At 37.2% G+C, this 20992-nt stretch overlaps 1 protein-coding gene across 6 annotated transcripts in view; it reads right to left on the minus strand.

Annotated features, from left to right (window-relative positions):
* Positions 1–20992, minus strand: part of DPY19L4 (dpy-19 like 4) — a 68203-nt gene that overhangs the window by 10935 nt on the left and 36276 nt on the right. For 5 of the 6 annotated variants that reach the window (XM_045454190.1, XM_045454188.1, XM_045454191.1 and 2 more), the window contains 6 exons: positions 18226–18384; positions 17458–17577; positions 11673–11793; positions 9099–9155; positions 4985–5067; positions 900–1032 (listed from right to left, as the gene is read on the minus strand). In XM_045454190.1, the coding sequence (XP_045310146.1) occupies positions 900–1032; positions 4985–5067; positions 9099–9155; positions 11673–11793; positions 17458–17577; positions 18226–18384 (673 nt within the window). The remainder of the gene's footprint in view (positions 1–899; positions 1033–4984; positions 5068–9098; positions 9156–11672; positions 11794–17457; positions 17578–18225; positions 18385–20992) is intronic. The other variant, XM_045454189.1, reaches the window with a different exon arrangement.

The raw sequence follows: 20992 nt of genomic DNA on the forward strand, positions 1-20992 counted from the left end.
CAGTTGGTAAAGCATATGACTCTTGATCTCAGGGTTTTTTTTAAGTTTGAGCCCCAAGATAGGTGTAGAGATCAGAAGTGTTGAATCACTACATTGTACACTTTAAACTAACATTACACCGTATGTTAACTGGAATTTAAATAAAAACTTAAAAAATAATCTTAAAAAAAAAGGAAAACAAACTTGTTCAAGGTCACAGAGCTAGCACATGGCAGGAGTAGCATTTGAATCCAGGTATTCTAATTCCAGAGTCGTCTTCTTACAGTTTAAATTCTATATTGCTATATTACCTCCTTAGCTTACAGCATACTCAAAAACTACATAAAATTCTCTCAAACTGAAAAACAGAATATTTGGAATTTAGGTTCAGTTGGTCACTGCTTCCAGATATGAAGTTAACATTTACATCTGGACCAGTCAAAATAATACATTCTATTGTATTATCAGATATTGTAATGTTATAATAAGTTATTAATAACAGCCCATACTGAAAAATAAACCACAGTGAGACAGAACTTTAGCTTGGAAATACAAAGTGTATCAAGACATTAACTGACAGTCTGCCTGCCTTCGGTAATTTGATTGAGAACAATCGTATTTTCCAAAGAATGTTTCTCTTTGTGAAATATTACATATGAGTTCCCTTGAAACTTTGTGGAAAATTAAATGTTTCTCCTAGAAACTTATCAATACCATTCATAAAATAAAGAACTTAGTATTTTAATTTTGGCTCTCCTCTTGGTTAAATATATTACACAGCTTTTCAAAGACTAAAGCTAATAATCAACTCTTTCTAAAATTGTTTGGATTTTCCTAGCTAACCAGCATCATTACAGAGCTATACTAAAATAGAAGAGGGATGTTTAAAAGATTTAAATGTGTAATCTAAAATGCCTTACATTTTCATTTCTCTTGAGAAGATCATCATCATTGTAAAGAGGTAAGCTGGTCACCATCCATCCCGTGCATAATTTAATCGCACCCATTAACTGTGGACTCCCTGCAAACACAGCTGCAACTGGAGCTTGCCTTCTGTAAAGAAACATAAAGATTTACACACTGAAAAGTAAGTGTACTATTTAGATCAATGATTTATATCAACTCTGAAACAGCAGGCAACTCAATCATGTATTGTATACTTGAATTTCTATATCAGCATTTGTTTCATTGATGAATTAAAAAAAAATAAGCACCTACTAAGTGCCAGGAACTATTTTGAATGCTGAAAATATGGAAAAAAAATTTTAAGTTTTATTTTCATTTTTAAATTTATTTTGAGAAAGTGAGAAAGAACTTGAGAGCAAGTGGGGGTGAGGCAGAGAGACAGGAAGAGAGAATCCCAAGCAGACTCCATGCTGTTTGTGCAGAGCCTGACATGGGGCTCAATCCCATGAACCATGAGATCATGACCTGAGCCAAAATGAAGAGTCGGGATGCTTAAATGAGTGAGCCACCCAGGTGCCCTAATACAGAAAAAAAAATTTAAAGGTGGGGTGGAGACAAGGTTCCTGGCATTTCTTTTTTTTTTAATTAAAACAAAAAAAATTTTTTTTAATGTTTACTTATTTTTGAGAGAGGGATAGATAATGAGCCGGGGAGGGGCAGAGAGAGGGAGACACAGAATCTGAAGCAGGTTCCAAGCTCTGAGTTGTCAGCACAAAACCTGATGCGGGGCTCAAACCCATGAGCTATGAGATCATGACCTGAGCCAAAGTCAGACACTTAACCGACTGAGCCACCCAGGCACCCCAAGGTTCCTGGCTTTTGAGAGAGATGGGTGGGATATAGGCCAGGTGGTAATACTACTACTAAAAAATAATGCAGGGTATATATAATGACAGGAATTTACTACTTTATATAGTGTAATCAATTCAATGGTGAGTGTGAATTCTCAAATTTATCCTTCTGAAAATATTAACCACCACAACCCAAATCTTTCCCAATCCATCCATCTCCTGCTTCTTCCCTACCTTTACCATGTACCTGTCTGCAGATAACACATGTAGGACTTCTCCACTTTGAACGATGATCCAAAGCCCCAGAAAGATGCCACTTACAAGACTAGGAAACCTAAAAGCAGATCCCAAAGGGTTGCTCCAATGTCTTCACTAACCAATCCAACCAATTCAACATTCAGCATCCACTTACTACACGCTAGAGTCAATGCCAAGCTCTGGAAATAAAAGATGGCATGCAGCCACTGTCTTCAGGGAGCACCCAGTAATGGGGAAACAAACATGAAACAGGATAATTATACCACAGTAATATATATAACTGCCTGATGTACAATGTCCAATGTTCAAGCCCCTGTGCTTAAAAATAATGTGATAAATCACACACCCAGATTTAACTTCATCTTTCGTTAATGACAATGCAAAGCTATATAGTCAGTGTCCTACAATGGTAATCAATTCACAAAAAATATTAATAGGCAATAAAGGTGATCTAAAGAAAACAATTTTTATACATATGAAATGTGTATTTACAGTAACAAAACCTTGTAATAACACCAATTCTCATTTCTATAAACCTATTCCTCATTTATAGAAACATTTTTGTCTCCCCCCCCCCACATTTTCCTGTTTTTTGATAGTGTTTCATTTTTTCATGTTTTATTTTCTCCTTCTATGTCTTAAACATTTTTCAGTGTAGTTATTTCATAGTGTCTACCCACAGGGTAGACTAGTTGTAAAATGGCTGCAATGATTCTTACCTCATACCTATGCTCTCAGAGCAAACAGTGGTCCTGGTCATGTGACTCGCTTTGGCCAACAGAACAGAAACATAATGTGAGCAGAAACTTTTAAAATGTTTGACATTGAGATTCGTCCTCTCTTGCTACTCTTAAGAACTCTATAACCACTATCTTCTAAATGAGCCCAGGCTACCTGAGCTGGATGAGAGGCCTGTGGCCAAGTCAATTCCATTCCCCCAGCTGGTACCTACCCAACCTTTAGACATGTGAGAGAGGCCATGCCTGACCACTCAGTCCCAGAGCAGCTAGCCCAGACCAGAAGACTCTTCCCCACCCCCCACTCACTGACTGCCAAAATAGTGAAAAATAAGAAGTGTTTATTATTTGCAGCCACTAACTTTTGTGGTAGTCTATTATGCAGCAGAAACCAACTCACATAAATTTTATTATCAGAAATTTCTAGAGCTCTGGGGCACATGGCTGGCATAGTCAGAAGAGCATGTGACTCTTGATGTCAGGGTCATATTGGGTAGAGTTTACTTCAGTAAGTAAGTAAATAAACTAAAAAAAAAAAAGAAAGAAAAAGAAAAATTGTTAGAGATCTAATTCTGTTGTTTATCACAAACAACAGCTGATCTCACTGTGTTGGACCGTTTTGTCATGTGTTTTTTAATTTTAGAGCTCATCTTCATGAAGTCCTATTTGTGGAAACCTGTGTAGCCTGGGTTGAGAATATATCAGACACTCTAAACCACACAGGACCCCTTTTTATGATATTTTTTTGACTGGGGGTTTCTTGGATTAGACAAGTATAATTTCAAACTGCAAACCCGTGTGAATTCAGATCCACTGCTGCAAATTCAGAGGAGAGACTTTTGTTTGACTAATAGCTGAGGCCAAGGAAGATACGCTTTCCCTACCACTGGATGGTTATTTTGTGGGTCTATTCTATCACTGATAGTGTAGTCCTCTGAGCGTCCCTTAGTCATATGTGTGTGTTGAGAGAGGGAAAACGGGGTCTCAATTGCAATTCCCTGTATCCATAGGCCAAAGACCATATCTTCTGTCCTGTGTGGGTTTTAACATACGCATGGCTATTAGGGGCGCCTGGATGGCTCAGTCAGTTGAGTGGCCGGCTTCAGTTCAGATTCATGATCTCACGGTCCGTGGGTTTGAGCCCTGGGTTGGGCTCTGAGCTGGCAGCTTGGAGCCTGGAACCTGCTTTGGATTCTGTGTCTCCCTCTCTCTCTGTTCCTTCCCTGCTCACATTCTGTCTCTCTCTCTCTCTCTCTCTCTCTCTCTCTCTCTCAAAAATAAATAAAGATTAAAAAATTTAAAAATAAATAAATAAAATAAAATATGTATGGCTATTAAAATTAAAATCTTAAATTTTGGTAAACTTCGTTAACAAGACTAGTAATCCACCACTTATCCAACCCAGGGTAAAGGAAACAACCTCTTGACTATCTAAATAAAGGAATATTTGTTTCTTTATATTCTACATTTCTAGGTGTAGCACAGAAAGAGTCTCAAATCTCAAATGTATCAATACTATATATATTAGCTTTTTATTTCTTTAAGTAAGGGGCTTGAACTCACAATCCAGAGATCAAGAATCACATGCTTTTTTTAAGTTTATTTATTTATTTTTGAGAGAGAGAGTGTGCACGCTCGTGAGCAGGGGAGCAGCAGAGAGAGAATCCCAAGCAGGCTCTGTGCTGTCAGTGCAGAACCCAACACTGGGCTCAATCTCATGACCGTGAGATCATGAACTGAGCTGAAATCAAGAGTCAGACGCTTAACTGACTGAGCCACCCACGCGCCCTGAGTCACATGCTCTGACTGAGCTAGCTAGGTGCCCCTGAATGCTACTTTCTTTTTTAAGTTTATTTTTGAGACAGAGAGCGAACGTGCACACATGAACAGGGGAGGGGCAGAAAGAGGGAGCCAGAGAATCCCAAGCAGGCTCCAAACTGTTAAGCACAGAGCCCAATAGCAGGGCTCGAACCCACAAACCATGAGATCATGACCGGAGCTGAAATGAAGAGTCAAATGCTTAACCATCTAAGCTACCCAGGTGACCTAATGCTGTATTTCCAATGGAGAGGAGTTCAATTAGAAAATCAGAATTATAAGTCAATTAAAAACTAAATATCCCTAAAAGCATGGGGCAAAATTCTAAGTTTTATGAGAACAATTTGGAAAAGGATTAATTTATTATTTCCCCTGAATTGATGAGATAGCATGCAACAATGGTTTAACAAAAGTGTTAAGCAGTTCAATTCTTACTTTATCCAGGTCATAAGTTCCACTGTATCTGGGTCATAAAATTCTTGTAGTTCCATTAGTTCTGTCATTAATCTTGGAAAAAAACTAAAATGCAAAACAAAATTCGCAAAAATATGTATAAGTATCCAAAAAGTTCAAAACTGCTCCAGAGTATTTACTACGAGACTAACGTAAGACAAACAATATTATAACATCATTCTCATGGAAAAAATATCATGGATCTTTTTACTTTCTTTCAGTGAGCTGCTCATTCTTCTCAGTCCAAATAATCTAAATAATCTATTTTATGGTTAATTTACTGCCTAGACTCAATAAATAATTTTATCATTACCAAACAATCATCAGTTTCATCTTTCAGGAACACACAATTAATTTAACAGGTTTATTGGCAATTAGTTTAGTGTTATACTACAATAAACTAAGGAATTTATATTATTTTATAAATATTCAAATTTTGGAGTTTCCAAAACACTTTTTTTTTAATTCCAGTGTAGTTAACATACAGCATTATATTCCTTTCAGGTGTACAATATACTGATTAAACAATTCCCTATATTACTCAGTGCTCATCAAGATCAGTGCGTGTGTATTATACATATAATATATATATATTATACATATATATATAATATACACACACACACACCATATCTTCTTTAGCCATTCATATATCAATGGACAATTCCCTATATTACTCAATTAATTCCCTGTATTACTCAGTGCTCATCAAGATTAAGTGTGTGTGTATATTATACATATATATTATTATATATAATATACACACATACCATATCTTCTTTAGCCACTCATCTATCAATGGACACTTAGGCTGTTTCCATAATTTAGCTATTGTAAATAATGCTATAATAAACATAGGGGTGCATGTATCACTCAGAATTAGTGTTTTTGTAGTCTTTGGGTAAATACCTGGTAGTGCAACTGCTGGATCATAAGGTAGTTCTATTTTTAATTATTTGAGGAACCTCTATACTGTCTTCCACAGTGGCTGTACAATTTGCATTCCCACAAACAGTGCATGAGTGTTTCTATTTCTCCATATCCTCACTAACACTTGGTTTTTTATTTTTGTTTTTTTATTTTTTTTTTTATGTTTATTCATTTTTGAAAGACAGAGAGAGACAGAACACAAGCAGGGGTGGGGCAGAGAGAGAGGGGGACACACCATCTGAAGCAGGCTCCAGGCTCTGAGCTGTCAACACAGAGCCCGATGCGGGGCTCGAACTCACGAACGGTGAGATCATGACCTGAGCCAAAGCCAGACATTCAACCGACTGAGCCACCCAGGCGCCCCTTTAGTTTTTTTTTTTTAAGTTTATTTATTCACATTGAGAGAGAGAGAGAGAGAGAGAGAGAGAGAGAGAGAGAGAGAGAGAGAGAAAGAAAGGCAGAGAGAGAATCCTAAGCAGGCTCTGCACTGTCAGTGTGGAGCCCAATGTGGGGCTCAAACTCACAAACCGTGAGATCCAGACCCGAGCAGAAAAGTCATGCACTCAACTGACTGAGCCACCCAGGTGTCTTTGTAATTTTTATTTTAGCTCTTCTGACCAGTGTGAGATGGTATCTCATTATGGTTTTGATTTGCATTTTTATGATGATGAGTGATGCTGAGCATCTTTTCATGTGTCTATTAGCCATCTGTATATCTTCTTTGGAGAATTATGTCTTCTGCCCACTTTTAAATTGGATTATTTGTTTTTTAGGTGTTGAGTTGTATCAGTTCTTTATATACTTTGGATACGAACCCCTTATCAGATATGTCATTTGCAAACGTCTTCTCCCATTCAGTAGATTGTCCTTTTGTTTTGTTGATTGTTTCTTTTGCTGTTCAGAAGCTCTTTATTTTGGTGTAGTCCCAAATAATTTATTTTGACTTTTGTTTCCTTTGTCTCAGGAAACATAGCTAGAAAAATGTTGCTATGGCCAATGTCAGAGTAATTAATGCTTGTGTTCTCTTCTAGGATTTTTATGATTTCGGGTCTCACATTTAGGTCCTTAGTCCATTTTGAGTTTATCTTTGTGTATGGTGTAAGAAAGTGGTCCAGTTTCATTGTATTGTATGTAGCTGTCTAGTCTTCCCAACAGCATTTGTTGAAGACTGTCCTTTTCCCATTGCATATGCTTGCCTCCTTTGTTGAAGATTAATTGACCATAAAACTGTAGATTTATTTCTGGGCTTTCTATTCTGTTCCATTGATCTATGTGCTTATTTTTGTGCCAGTACCATACTATTTTGATTACTATAGCTTTGTAATATAACTTGAAGTCTGGGGTCATGATACTTTCAGTTTTGCTTTCCAAGATTGCTTTGGCTATTTGGGGTCTTTTTTGGTTCCATACAAATTTTAGGAATGTCTGTTCTAATTCTACTGGTATTTTGATACAGATTGCATTGAATGTGTAGACTGCTTTGGGTAATATAGACATTTTAACAATATTTGTTCTTGTTTTTTTTTTTAATAAGTTTATTTTTATTTTGAGAGAGATAGAGCCAAGCAGGGGAGGGACACAGAAAGAGAGAGAGAGAGAGAGAGAGAGAGAGAGAGAATCTCACACAGGCTTTATGCCATCAGCACAGAGCCTGATGCAGGGCTCAAACTCACAAACTGTGAGACCATGACCTGAGCCGAACTCAAGAGTCAGATGCTTAACCCACTGAGCCACCTGGGTGCCCCCAATACTTGTTTGTCTAATCCATGAGCATGTGACATCTTTCCATTTCTTTGTGTTGTCTTCAATTTCTTTCATCAGGTTTTATCGTTTTCAGAGTACAGGTCTTTCATCTCTTTGGTTAGGTTTATTCCTAGGTATCTTATTATTTTTGGTACAATTGTAAATGGGATTGTTTTCTTAATTTCTTTCTGCTGTTTAACTTCTCTTTCTCATATTTATTTATTTTGAGAGAGAGAGAGAGGATGAATGAGGGAGGCTCAGACAGAGAGGAAGAGAGAGAATCCCAAGTAGGCTCTGTGCTGACAGCGAGGAGCCCAATGTGGGGCTCAATCCCACAAACCATGAGATCATGACCTGAGCTGAAATCAAGAGTTGGGACGCATAACCAACTACGCCACCCAGGTGTCCCTCTTTTTTCATTTTCACGAATGTGAGATCATGACCTGAGCTAAAATCAAGAGTCAGACACTAAACCCACTGAGCCACCCAGGTGCTCCAATAGAGTTTCCTATATATAATATCACGTCATCTGCAAATAACAAAAGTTTTACTTCTTTACAACGTGGATGCCTTTTATTCCTTTCTTTGATCTGACTGCTATGGACTTCTAACTTCCAGTACTATGCTGAATAAAAGTGGTGAGAGTCAGTCTTGTTCCTGACCTTAGAAGAAAACCTCCGTTTTTCAATACTGAGTACGATGGTAGTTGTGGGTTTTTCATTACAAAATGCTTTTTAATAAAAAAATTTTTTTAACATTTATTTATTTTTGAGAGAGACAGAGACAGAGTGTGAGCGGGAGAGGGGCAGAGAGAGAGAGAGGGAGACACAGAATCTGAGGCAGGTTCCAGGCTCTGAGTTGTCAGCACAGAGCCTGATGCAGGGCTCAAACTCATGAACTGCAAGATCATTACCTGAGCTGAAGTCAAACGCCCAAACTGACAGAGCTACCCAAGCGCCCCCCAAATTGCTTTTTAATATTATCACCTATTTATTCAGTAATGGCCTTTGCCAATTATAAACTGAATTAGTAACAGAATTAGACTGTAGAAAACTGAGGGGCGCCTGGGTTTATAGGACTGAGCCCTGCGATGGGCTCCCCACAAAGGCGTGGAGCTTCCTTGGGATTCTCTCTCTGTCTCCCCTATTCGCACACACATGCACATGCTCTCTCTCAAAATAAATAAATAAACATTTCAATATAAATAAATAAATAAATAAGGAAACCACAGAAAATTGCATCATGTGGCATTCTAAAAATGTTTTAACTCTTGTATTGTGTTCCTAATGATAAAAAATTAGGCATACTAAGAATATCACACTTTATTTGGTTAGAATAGTATCTCAATATAAATATGCTACACACATGTAAATTTATCACTACCTTGTAAAGTACATTTTCATAATATAAAAACCTTTCTTACCTCTTTCCATAAGCTGAGACCTATTATAGTGGGCACAGCCATGCTCAGAATAAGAGCCTAAAATATTAAAACAAAAATGATTGTGGATACATTTCAGAATGTACTGGAGGTACTAGACATTGACTCCATGATCAATCACAGATTCTTAGAGTTATAAAATTCCAGAGAAACTGAAGTCAATGTGGAACCTAGGTTCACAGAGTGAAATGGGTGAAGATTAACGAATTTAAGACATATTAAGCAGGAGATAAAGTGAGACATACATATTTACTATATAAATTTAAGACAGAACAGAAAAAAGGTAACACTTATGGTAGTATTTCAAATAATAAATCAATATTTGACAATTCTGCCAGGAATTTAAGTTATGAACAGCTTAAAAGGACACTGCACCGTGCTACCTAAAAAGCTAGCAACAAAAAGGCAATGAATTAACACAAGAAAAACACCAGTACATATCAATCAATATACAAGTATGCTAAAACAAGAACATATAAATTCCTCTGGAAAAAGACCAGCAAAACACAACATGACTATTACTAAAGATAATTATTCATCATCCCTTTGCCAAAACCTGTTCTTCCTATTGTCCTATGTCTATAACCTTATTTTGGTAACCCCAAAATCCACAGTCACACAAACTAGAGAACTAGGAAATATCTATGATTTGTCTCTCCATACTGTTGAAGCACCAAGTCTCACTAACCTTCTTTTCTAATTTTTTTCACTCCAGTATAGCATAGTATTAAGTGAATAGACCCCAGAGTCAGAAAAACCTGGGTGTAAATCATGATTTCCACATTTATAAACTGTGTGATCTCAAGCAAGTTATTTAACCAGATTAACCCTTAGTTTCTTTGTCTATAAAATACAGACAATAAAACTTAGCTGTTAGGGCCTTTGTAAGCATTGAATAGCACATAAAGTATTTTATAAACAGTACCCAACACGTGGTGAACACTCAATATATTGAAGCTTTTATCACTTCCATTCACCATGGTCAGTACCTTACCTTCTTGGCTTGAATTTGTCACCCTCAAGTCTATCCTTCAAAGAATTGTAAGTGTGAACTGAGAGAAAACAGAAGTCTGACTCTCTCACACTCACACATAAACATTCCAATGATTTTTCTACTTCTTATAGGATAAGACCAACTATTACTGCATGATATTCAAAGGCCTCCATGACCTTACACGTCCTGAATTCCCCAATCTCATTTCTTGACCACTCTTATCTCACATTTTATGTGCCAAGAAAAGTAAATATATCATGCTTTTTCTTTGCCACTGTTTTTATTCCCTTTGATTACAACATGTTCTTTGCCTATCTATGTTTATTCCTTCTACCATGAATACCCACCCTTTCTTTCCCATCCATCCAAGTAATAATTCATCATCTTCCAAATTTCAGATTGAAAAGTCTTTGAATCCCTAACAAGACTGAATTAAGTAGCCCTACTCTGTGTTCTAACAGTACCCTGTCAATACTTCTTATTATTTTTATGAATAGGAGACTGTAATCTACCTGATGAAATTAATTTGCATTGTAAGCTCACTGCACATAGCAGGCACAGTGAAAATGTTGTATTCACATTGAAAACATACAATAGTTTGCCTGGGTGGCTCAGTTGGTTAAGCAGTTAAGTGTCCCACTCCTGATTTTGGTTCAGGTCATGATCTCACAATTTGTGGAATTAAGCCCCACATTGGGCTCTATGCTGACAGTGCAAAGCCTGCTTGGGATTCTCTCTCTCCCTCTCTCTGCCCCTCTCCTGCTCGTTCTTTCTCTCTCAAAATTAAATTAAAAAAAAACCAAAAAAAAAATTTTGTTTAAACAACAAAAAAGAAAACATATAATAGTTCCATATCAAATCAAGAAAGATATTATAAAAATTCTTTATTTTATTTTATTTTTTAATGTTTCATTATTTATTTTTGAGAGACAGAGCACAAACAGGGGAAGGGCAGAGAGAGAGGGAGACACAGAATCCGAAGCAGGCTCCAGGCTCTGAGCTGCAAGCACAGAGCCTGACTGGGCGCCCAAACTCACAAACGATGAGATCGTGACCTGAGCTGAAGTCAGATGCCCAACCGCTCAAAATTAGTTCTTTTTTAATAAGTTTTTTAAAAGTTTATTTATTTTGAGAGAGAGAAAGAGTGCATGCAAGCAGGGAAGGGGCAGAGAGAGAGAGAGGGAGAGAGACAGAATACCAAGCATGTTCCACACTGGTGGCACAAAGCCCAATGTGGGGCTTGATCTCATAAACCGTGACGTCATGACCTGAACTGAATGAAACCAAGAGTCACACACTCAACCAACTGAACCACCCAGGTGCCCCTAAAAATTAATTCTTGATAGCCTCTAACATTATTGATTCACTCGTATTTTTACCTTCTATTTTACTTATCTGCATTTAAATCAGAAATTCTAAAAAAAATTTTTTCCCCGGGATCTCTTTTTCACTTGTAAGTCATAATATCCTTTACTCACACCATTTCAATTGTATTCAATGTAGTTTCCATTTGTGTAATTGAAAGAGAAACAAGTACTTAACACAAAATAACAATGACTCACCAATAACACTGGGTGTACTGTTCGTAATCGAAGCCACTTGAAAAGTGTCATCCAAAGTTCAGGAGAACATACACCAAATGCTGCTAACATGCATACATAAGGAGTCCAGAGGTATTTCAAGCTAGAAAAGAATGGGAGTCACATATCAGATATCCCATGAACATCATTACTATCTAATTTCTCTATCTTTTTTTAAAGATTTTATTTTTTTTTATTTATTTTTTTTTTTAATTTTTTTTTTCAACGTTTATTTATTTTTGGGACAGAGAGAGACAGAGCATGAACGGGGGAGGGGCAGAGAGAGAGGGAGACACAGAATCGGAAACAGGCTCCAGGCTCTGAGCCATCAGCCCAGAGCCCGACGCAGGGCTCGAACTCCCGGACCGCGAGATCGTGACCTGGCTGAAGTCGGACGCTTAACCAACTGCGCCACCCAGGCGCCCCTAAAGATTTTATTTTTTTAAGTAATTTCTGCACCCAATGTGGGGTTCAAACTCAAAACCCCAAGATCATTAGTCACATGCTCCACTGACTGAGCCAGCCAGGCACCCCGATTTCTCTTTTCTCAGTTCTTTCCTACTACCCATGAAAATACCACATGTTAAGGGAAAATGAAAAGCTTAGCCTCTAACTTTCAGCAACAGATTGTTATTCATTTCTTAAATAATCAAGAAAACATGCAGGTTACTAAAATGAGGATGAAATAAGAGCATTAATATAGATGAGAGTGTAGTAAGATTGTACTCTTGGAGAAAATATAAACTGCTATACTTTTCCAGAAGGCAATTTGGCAAAATCTATAAAAAAATTTTTTTAAGTTTTTAGTTTCGGTTTGTTTCATGTTTATTTATTTTTGAGAGGGAGAGAGCGAGCATGCAAGCAGGGGAGGGGCAGAAAGAAAAAGAGAGAGAGAATCCGCACTGCCAGTGTAGAGCCCGACAAAAGGCTTGAACCCACAAACCGCAAGACATGTCTTGAGCTGAAATCAAGAGTTGGACGCTTAACCGACTGAGCCACCCAGGCACCCCAAAACCTATAAAAATTTTAAGCACTCCAAGACAACCCCATTTCTAGTAAGTTAGCCAACAGATATATTAGTATATGTATATAAAGATACAAAGGTTTTAACTGCAATGTGTTGTTTTAATAGGAAAAAAACTAGAAACCTGTCCTTCAGTAGGTGTTAATTAAATAGTTATGAAAAATATAAAAGCAAAATGTAAAATTGCAGGTACTATATACTGCTACCCTAGCTTTTTGGTGATTTAAAAAAATGTAGGGGAACCCGGCTGGCTCAGTTGGTGGAGCATGCAGCTCTTAATCTCAGCGTTGTAAGTTTGAGCCCCATGTTGGGTATAGAGATTACTTAAAAATAAAATCTTAAGAAAAAATGAAAACTGACTTGGACTTTGACAGAAGTAGTGTATGTATATATAGAATACATATTGCTAAGACAAAAGAACTGTATTAGTTTCCTCTGGTCAACCAATATTTTCTCCTAATTATCCCCGTTCCTGCTATTCTTCAAGTCCCCCAGAATCAAAACTAGAGTCTGGTTTAGAACTCCAGGAGACACCATTCACATTGAATTATATGTACATAACATTCCCTGTACATAACACATTGAATTATATGTACATAACTTCCTGCTCTAGAGATTAGACCACTATGTCCAGTCCAATGATTTCTCTGCATCTATCTCTTCCTTACCATTTTATTGCAACAGCCTGATAATTAACATCTCTACCTTTTGTTTGTTTTTTAGTAATCTCTATATCCTATGTGGGGCTTGAATTTATAACCCCAAGAACAAGAGTTGAATACCCTTCCCACTGAGCCAGCCAGGTGCCCTAACATCTCTACCTTTAGACTCTCTTTCAACCAAATGCCAGATGAACCTTCTTCAAACATAATTACAAGACACTTTTTGTTATAGTCTCTAGTGGTTCCCCAGAATCTACTGAAATAAATGAAAACTCATCTAAATTTCAGGGCACCCAAAAATATGGTGTTGATGCACCTTTTCAGTTTTTCTCCTAGGACTTCCCTAAATATGATTAGTGTTCTAGACAGAGTTTGCATAACGATCTCAAGTGTTCCATTCCATAATGCACATAAGTTTCTCCTTCTTGATACAAGCCCATCCATCCTCGTCTAGTGCTACCTTAGGCTCTGATTCCCCTTATAGCCAGACCGCTTGAGGTCCATGCTTACCACTTCTTCCTACCTTCTACTCTCTGATTATGTACTCCTTTAAAAACTCCTTTGACTTCAGAGTTGCAATTCCTCCTAAAGTCCCTCTGCCACAGTCCCTACTGCTACTTACTCAGTTTCCAATTCCCAAATATTTTAGGTTTGGCCCCTTTCCTCCATCTCTATGGCTACTCTTTTCTATATTCTATTATGACACCTTCTTAACCAGCTTGTCTTCCTTTAATCTTGTTTTCCTCAATTATTGCTGCCAGAGAGATCTTACTAAAAACAAATCTGATATAACATTTTTGTTTATTTATTTCTGAAAGACAGAGAGAGAGAGAGAGAGAGAGAGAGAGAGAGAATCCCAAGCAGGCTCTGCACTGTCATTGCAGAGTGCAATGTGGGGCTTGAACCCACGAACTGTGAGATCATGACCTGAGTTGAAACTAGGCATCGGATGCTTAACCAACTGAGCCACCTAAGCACCCCTGATATTTATTCTGTCCAGATTATTACACACACACACACACACAAACACACAAGAAAATGAACAGCCTGGCCAACCTCTATTTATCTCTGAAGGCTGTTGCCCCATTTAGGAAATCTTCCTTAAATTGACTTCCTCCGTCCACCCTCTACAACTGAGTTAGTACCTCTCCTCTTGAGTGATTAAAGCACCCTTTGTATACCTTTCTCATAGTACTTACTTTATTCTAACTCTTGGTTTACTTACTCTTTGAAACAAAAGAGTAGATTTTGTATTTCTTTAAGTCCCTACTGCCTACTTAATAGAGTGCCTGGCACATTCTGGGTGACTATGCTTATTATTTGCATGAACAGGTGGCCACAGTATTATAGACCTAGTGAATAAATTAAAGAAGTAAAGATGAATGAAAGAATAATGCATATTACATGTTCAAAAACAGGATCTTGAACTTAAAATGGTAGATCCAACAATGAAGAATGGTGAGGATAATAAAATGTTCTTCTGCAGAGAGAAATAAAACTGAGAGAGTACAAAGGGGGAAAAAGGTAACCCATGCACCAAAATTCTAGTACTACAAGGCAATGAGATGAGAATCAAAACATGAATCACTTAGAATATTCATGGTTTAACACATTTCTTCATCCTACTTACTAGGCATTATGGAATGCTAACTATTAGTGTGAACCACCATTCTCACTTCATGTTTCAGTAAAAGATTCCCATTGGTCAGGGGTTTGGCAGTCTGATAAAGTCTACGGATGACTTATAAGAAAATGGCTTTATTTATTTTTTTAAAGTTTATTTATTTAAGAGAGAGCATGCATGTGTGCGAGCGGGGGAGAGGCAGAGAGACAGGGAGAGAGAGAATCCCAAGCAGGTTCCTTGCCGTCAGCGTGGAGCCTAACGCAGATCTCGAACCCGCAAACCGTGAAATCATGACCTGAGCCAAAATCAAGAGTCAGTCGGTTAACCAAATGAGTCTCCCAGATGCCCCAAGAAAATGTTTTTAAATGCATAAAGTACATAGGTCTACAAAGGAAACCAATTATACTGAAATATTGATATCAAATAATAAAAAGATTTAAAATATAGCACATTTGTACTTATTAAGATGTTAAATGCAGGCCCAATAATAACTGTAACTTTGAGGTTGTGATGTGTATAGTATTTCAAGATAAAAAATTAATATAATACTTGAAAACAGCTAAGCTTTCTTTTTGGAAAAGCACCCTGGGACTGTGATTCAGTATATTCATAATTAAAGACAATTTAACTTGAGAAATCTTATACTAGGATCAATACTTTTCATCTTTCCCTACTTCCCCTCTTATCCCTCTACCTCAGAATCTTAATGGCTCCTCTTCATGGCAGTGATTTATCTGATTTGTGTATAAGAGGGAGAATTGAGCATATCCAGCTTAAACATTCTAGGCATCCATATTTTGTATCTTCCTTTTGCAAGGTAGGTGTAGACAGGGGCATAAACTTACCAAGGCTCTACCCATTAAAGAGGGAAAGCCCAAAGTTTGAGGACTAAGGTCAATTTGGGGTGGCAAATAGAAGCCCTTTGTTCACACATGAAGAAGTGGTCTCCAATGCAACCTTTATAGAATCAGAATCATTCAGATGATTGAAATGTATTTCTCATATATTTGGTCTTTGTACAGTCCCTGGCTCACAGCTCCTAAAATTCTTAGAATCTCCTAAGTGATGAAACTGGAAAGGTGTCTTTTCTTATGTTAATGGTAACTTTTCAGAAGACACTCAAGGATGGGGCTGATTGCCAGTGGAGCCAACTATGTGATTAGGGAGTTGGAACTCAGTCCCACTCCAAACTTCTGGGGAGGGAAAAGGGCCTAGAGGTTGAGTTCAATCACTAATGGCCAATAATTTAATCAATCATGCCTATGTGAGGCTTTTATAAAAACCCAAAAGGACAGGGTTTGGAGAGCTTCTGGGTTGGTGACCACGTGTAGACCTGGAGAGAGTGGTACACCTAGAAAGATAACGGAAGCTCCGGACACCTTCCCACAAACCTTGCCCTCTGCCGAGCTTCCATCTGGTTGTTCCTGAGTTATATCCTTTTATAATAAACTGGTGATCTAGTAAGTAAAATGTTTCTCTGAGTTCTGTGAGCTGTTCTAGCAAGTTAATTGAACCTGAGGAGGGGGATCTAGGAACTTCTGATTTACAGCCAGTTGGTCAGAAGCACAGGTAATAACCTAGATTTGCAACTGGCACATGAAGTGGGTTGGGGGGCAATCTTGAACTGTGGAATCTGATGCAACCTCCAGGTGCACAGTGCCAGAATTAAGTCAAAGTGTAGGACATTCAGTTGGTACCTGGACAATTGCTTGTTGTTCCTGTGGGGAAAGCCCCTCCTCAAATTGAAATTGAGTATTCAAAATCATTTTATACCCGTATGTCTTGTTTTTCATCTGAGTCCAAACTTTAAAGGGTATCATTTACTGAACTCTTAACCTCACAGCACGATTTACCTCTATTTCATTTAACAAAGTTGTAATTTTATTTTTGTGTGATTAATATATGTCACCTCCATTAGGACATAGTCATATAAGGTTAGAGACTGTATGTCCACTTTTGCTTACCAATGTACCTTCAGCACCTAGTACAATGCCTGGTCCTTGGAAAACATTCAATAGTTTTTGAACAAATGAGTGAATAAGTAAATGTCAGTTTACTGTACTGTAAGCACCTCTGTAAACTCCAGATAAATTAAGAAAGTTTGTAGATTTTGAGTTTTTATAGTTTCATAAATATATTCTTTTTTAAGTGTTTTTGTTTTGTTTTGTTTTGTTTTGAGAGAGAGTGCAAACAGGGTAGGGACAGAGAGAGAGAAAGAGAGAGAGACACACAGACAGAATCCCAAGCAGACTCCACAATGTCAGGGCAGAGCCCAATGCCAGGCTCAAAATCAGGAACCATGAGATCATGACCTGAGCCAAAATCTAGAGTCAGACACATAAACCAACTGAGCTACCCAGGCGTCCCTCATAAATATATTCTTGAAAGTATCCATTTATTACCATTAGAAAGGACAACTGTTTGTAAAAACAAATAGCTCCAATAAAGTACACTTACCCTTCTATAACCATTGCAAGAGAGCCCAATAAAATAGTGTGAATCACATGATAAATTATTTCTGGCCTTCCTCCAATTCGTCCATCTTCAAGCGCAATAGTTTCTTTCAAGGACTTGCCACTACACAAAGGAAATGTTTTTTACTACTGAAAGAACATTTTTAAATAATCAAAGATCTTAAATTTTTTCAAAAAAAAAGAAATACAGGTGGTTCTTAAAATCGGAAAGTATATTCTGATAGTCAAATGTCTAACTTATACATCTCTAAGTCCTTGAAAGGGCTTTTAAGAACTTGAAGAAACTGACTCAGTGAAGACTAAATATGAAAATTCAGGAAATATGACAAAAAAGATTTTTAGGTTCCTTTTCCAAGATTAATTATCACTTAACTAGTTATTGCTTTCAACCATGACAAAAATATTTCAAAATAGTCTTGATAATTTAAAATCACTTACATTACTAGCTTCATTTAAGTTAAAAAAATTATTCTTACATTCAGTAAAAATATGACTAAATTAGTGAAGGAGTCTAACAGTTTAAATGAATATTATTCCTACATTAAATTTGTACATCATGTTTTTAGATGTATAAACAAATTTGAATATTATCTGGTTAAGTTATAATGATATTGTACATGTTCATAACAAGAGAATGGAACTAGAAACTCTAAAACAAATACACAAATATTGAAAGGATACTAAAAATTGATCGTTTACGTATTTCCATAAGGTATTAGTTAGCAATGTAAAGATTCTCATAGGTACTTACTTAATTCTCCTAAAAATAACTTGCATCATAGAAAGAAAACAAATAATTAACACTAAAACATAGAAAGGTAATAAAGAAGACTGTGTCAATCGCAAAAAAAAATCTTGAGATGGTGCCTGCAGGGATTCTTGACATAGGAGCCAATTCATTGTAAAATTCCTTGAGAAAACAAAAAGCACGATGTTAAAATCACAGATGTTATAAACTACTGAACATGAAAGTATTTTTTATCTCAATAAAAACATAAAACACAAAACACATTTCCTAAATTCACTTGTAACAGTACCCTTTATAAATGAAGACAATAGCATTAGTAACTCTTCTCAACAAATTGCCCTAATAAATGTAAAACTGCTGCTTTGTATTATCCAGTAATGTGACCATCTCTAGAATTCAATATGGTTTCAATAGAGTTTCACTTTCTATTTTTATCTGGAAACAACAAAAAATTCAGCTGTCCAACCCTCCCATCTGCAGTGCTCAACATGGTAGCTACTAGATACAATGGGGCTATTAGCACTTGAAATGCGGCCAATGCAAATGGAGATCTACTTTAAGTATCCCGGATTTCAAACATAAAAAAAAATGAAAAAGGACAAAAGAATACAAAAGAGCTCATTAGTAATTTTTATAGTTTGCACATTAAAATATTTTAATAAATCAGATTAAATAAATTTATAATTAAAATAAAATTCCCTTGTTTCGTTTTACCTTTTTTAAAATTTATTTTACTTCATTTAAATCTTTAACGTTTATTTATTTTTGAGAGAGAGCAAGAGCTGAGCCGAGGAGGGGCAGAGAGAGGGAGACACAGAATCAGAAGCAGGCTCCAGGCTCTGAGCTGTCAGCACAGAGCCCGATGCGGGACTCGAACTCACAAACTGTGAGATCATGACCTGAGCTGAAGTTGGATGCTTAACCAACTGAGCCACCCAGTACTCCTCTTTTTACTTTTTTAATTTTTTTTTTTTAACGTTTATTCATTTTTGAGAGAGAGAGAGAGACAGAGCATGAACGGGGGAAGGTCAGAGAGAGAGGGAGGCACAGAATCTGAAACAGGCTCCAGGCTCTGAGCCGTCAGCACAGAGCCCAACGCGGGGCTTGAACACACGGATTGCGAGATCATGACCTGAGCCCAAGTCGGATGCCCAACCGACTGAGCCACCCAGGTGCCCCTCTTTTTACTTTTTTTAATGTGGCTCCTAGAAAATTACATATGTGACTCACATTATATTATTGGACAGTCCTGTTTTATATGGATACATGTAATTCAACTAGGACCCATTCTTTTAAGTTTATTTATTTTTGAGAGAGAGAGCATGCACACGAGTGCGTTGGGGAGGGACAGAGAGACAGGGAGACAGAGAATCCCAAGCAGGCTCCATGCTGTCAGCTCAGAATTGGACATGGAGCTCAAACTCATGAACCATGAGATCATGACCTGAGCTGAAATCAAGAGCTGGATGCTTAACCTACTGAGTCACCCAGGTGCCCCACAGGACTCATTTTAAAAGAGTAACCTAAAAAAAAAAAAAAAAAATTAAAAAAAAAAAAAGAGTAACCTAATTATTAAGACAGGAGTCATAAGATTTAACACATAAACATTTCAAGCTATAAGAATCAAGATAAACTTCTTTTGACTCTAAGCTAAATATGATTAACAAGACTCCTGCTTATATATAGTTTTATCTGCATTCTCACATCTGACCCATCTCCAACCACCATTTTATCCTTAATCCTCACCCTGGGAAAGGAGCTAAGAGATGGAGTGATCTTCGGGAGAGCTCATGGGTGGTCTGAGAATGCCTGCTTCACAAATCACTGGGTTTAGAATTAAAGGTCAAAGTTTCACAATGTGTCAAGCAGCAATACAACTGTATCAAAGAGACTGCTATCCAACTGTCTATATATATATATATATGATAATATGATGAATTCATGTCTTTTTTATCTGCCTATTAAAGGTACTAATTCTGTAAGATCCAATTCAAATTTCAATTTCATGAATATTCTTCCATATCACCCAGTCTCAATCTTTCCTTCCCCATATTCCCATGGCACTTTACTTATCCTATTATAGCGCTTAATACAATTTGCTAGTTTAAGATTATAGTCATTTTTTAATATCTCAGAATACCTGGCCTAGTATCGTGCACATCCAATATTTATTAACATTTCTTTACTGGTTCTTGAAAGTCTGTCTCACAGAAATGTTTCCTCAAAACCTCTTTGATCTTGGCCGCAGCAACGTCTTACTTGGCATGTCTCCAGAGGCAAGGGAAACAAAAGCAAAAAGGAACTATTGGAACCTCATCAAAATAAAAAGCTTCTGCACAGCGAAGGAAACAATCAACAAAACTAAAAGGCAACTGATGGAATGGGAGAAGATATTTGCAAACGACATATCAGATAAAGGGTTAGTATCCAAAATCCATAAAGAACTTATCAAACTCAACACCCAAAAAACAAATAAGCCAGTGAAGAAATGGGCAAAAGACATGAATAGACACTTCCTCAAAGAAGATATCCAGATGGCCAACCAACACATGAAAAAATCCTCAACATCGCACATCATCAGGGAAATACGAATTAAAACCACAATGAGATACCACCTTACACCTGTCAGAATGGCTAATGTTAACAACTCAGGCAACAACAGATGTTGGTAAGGATGCAGAGAAAGAGGATCTCTTGTGCACTGCTGGTGGGAATGCAAACTGGTGCAGCCACTCTGGAAAACAGTATCTAGGTTCCTCAAAAAATTACA

The sequence above is a fragment of the Leopardus geoffroyi genome, chromosome C3 (assembly GCF_018350155.1).
Source record: "Leopardus geoffroyi isolate Oge1 chromosome C3, O.geoffroyi_Oge1_pat1.0, whole genome shotgun sequence".
In the NCBI taxonomy this organism is placed as follows: Eukaryota; Metazoa; Chordata; class Mammalia; order Carnivora; family Felidae; genus Leopardus; species Leopardus geoffroyi.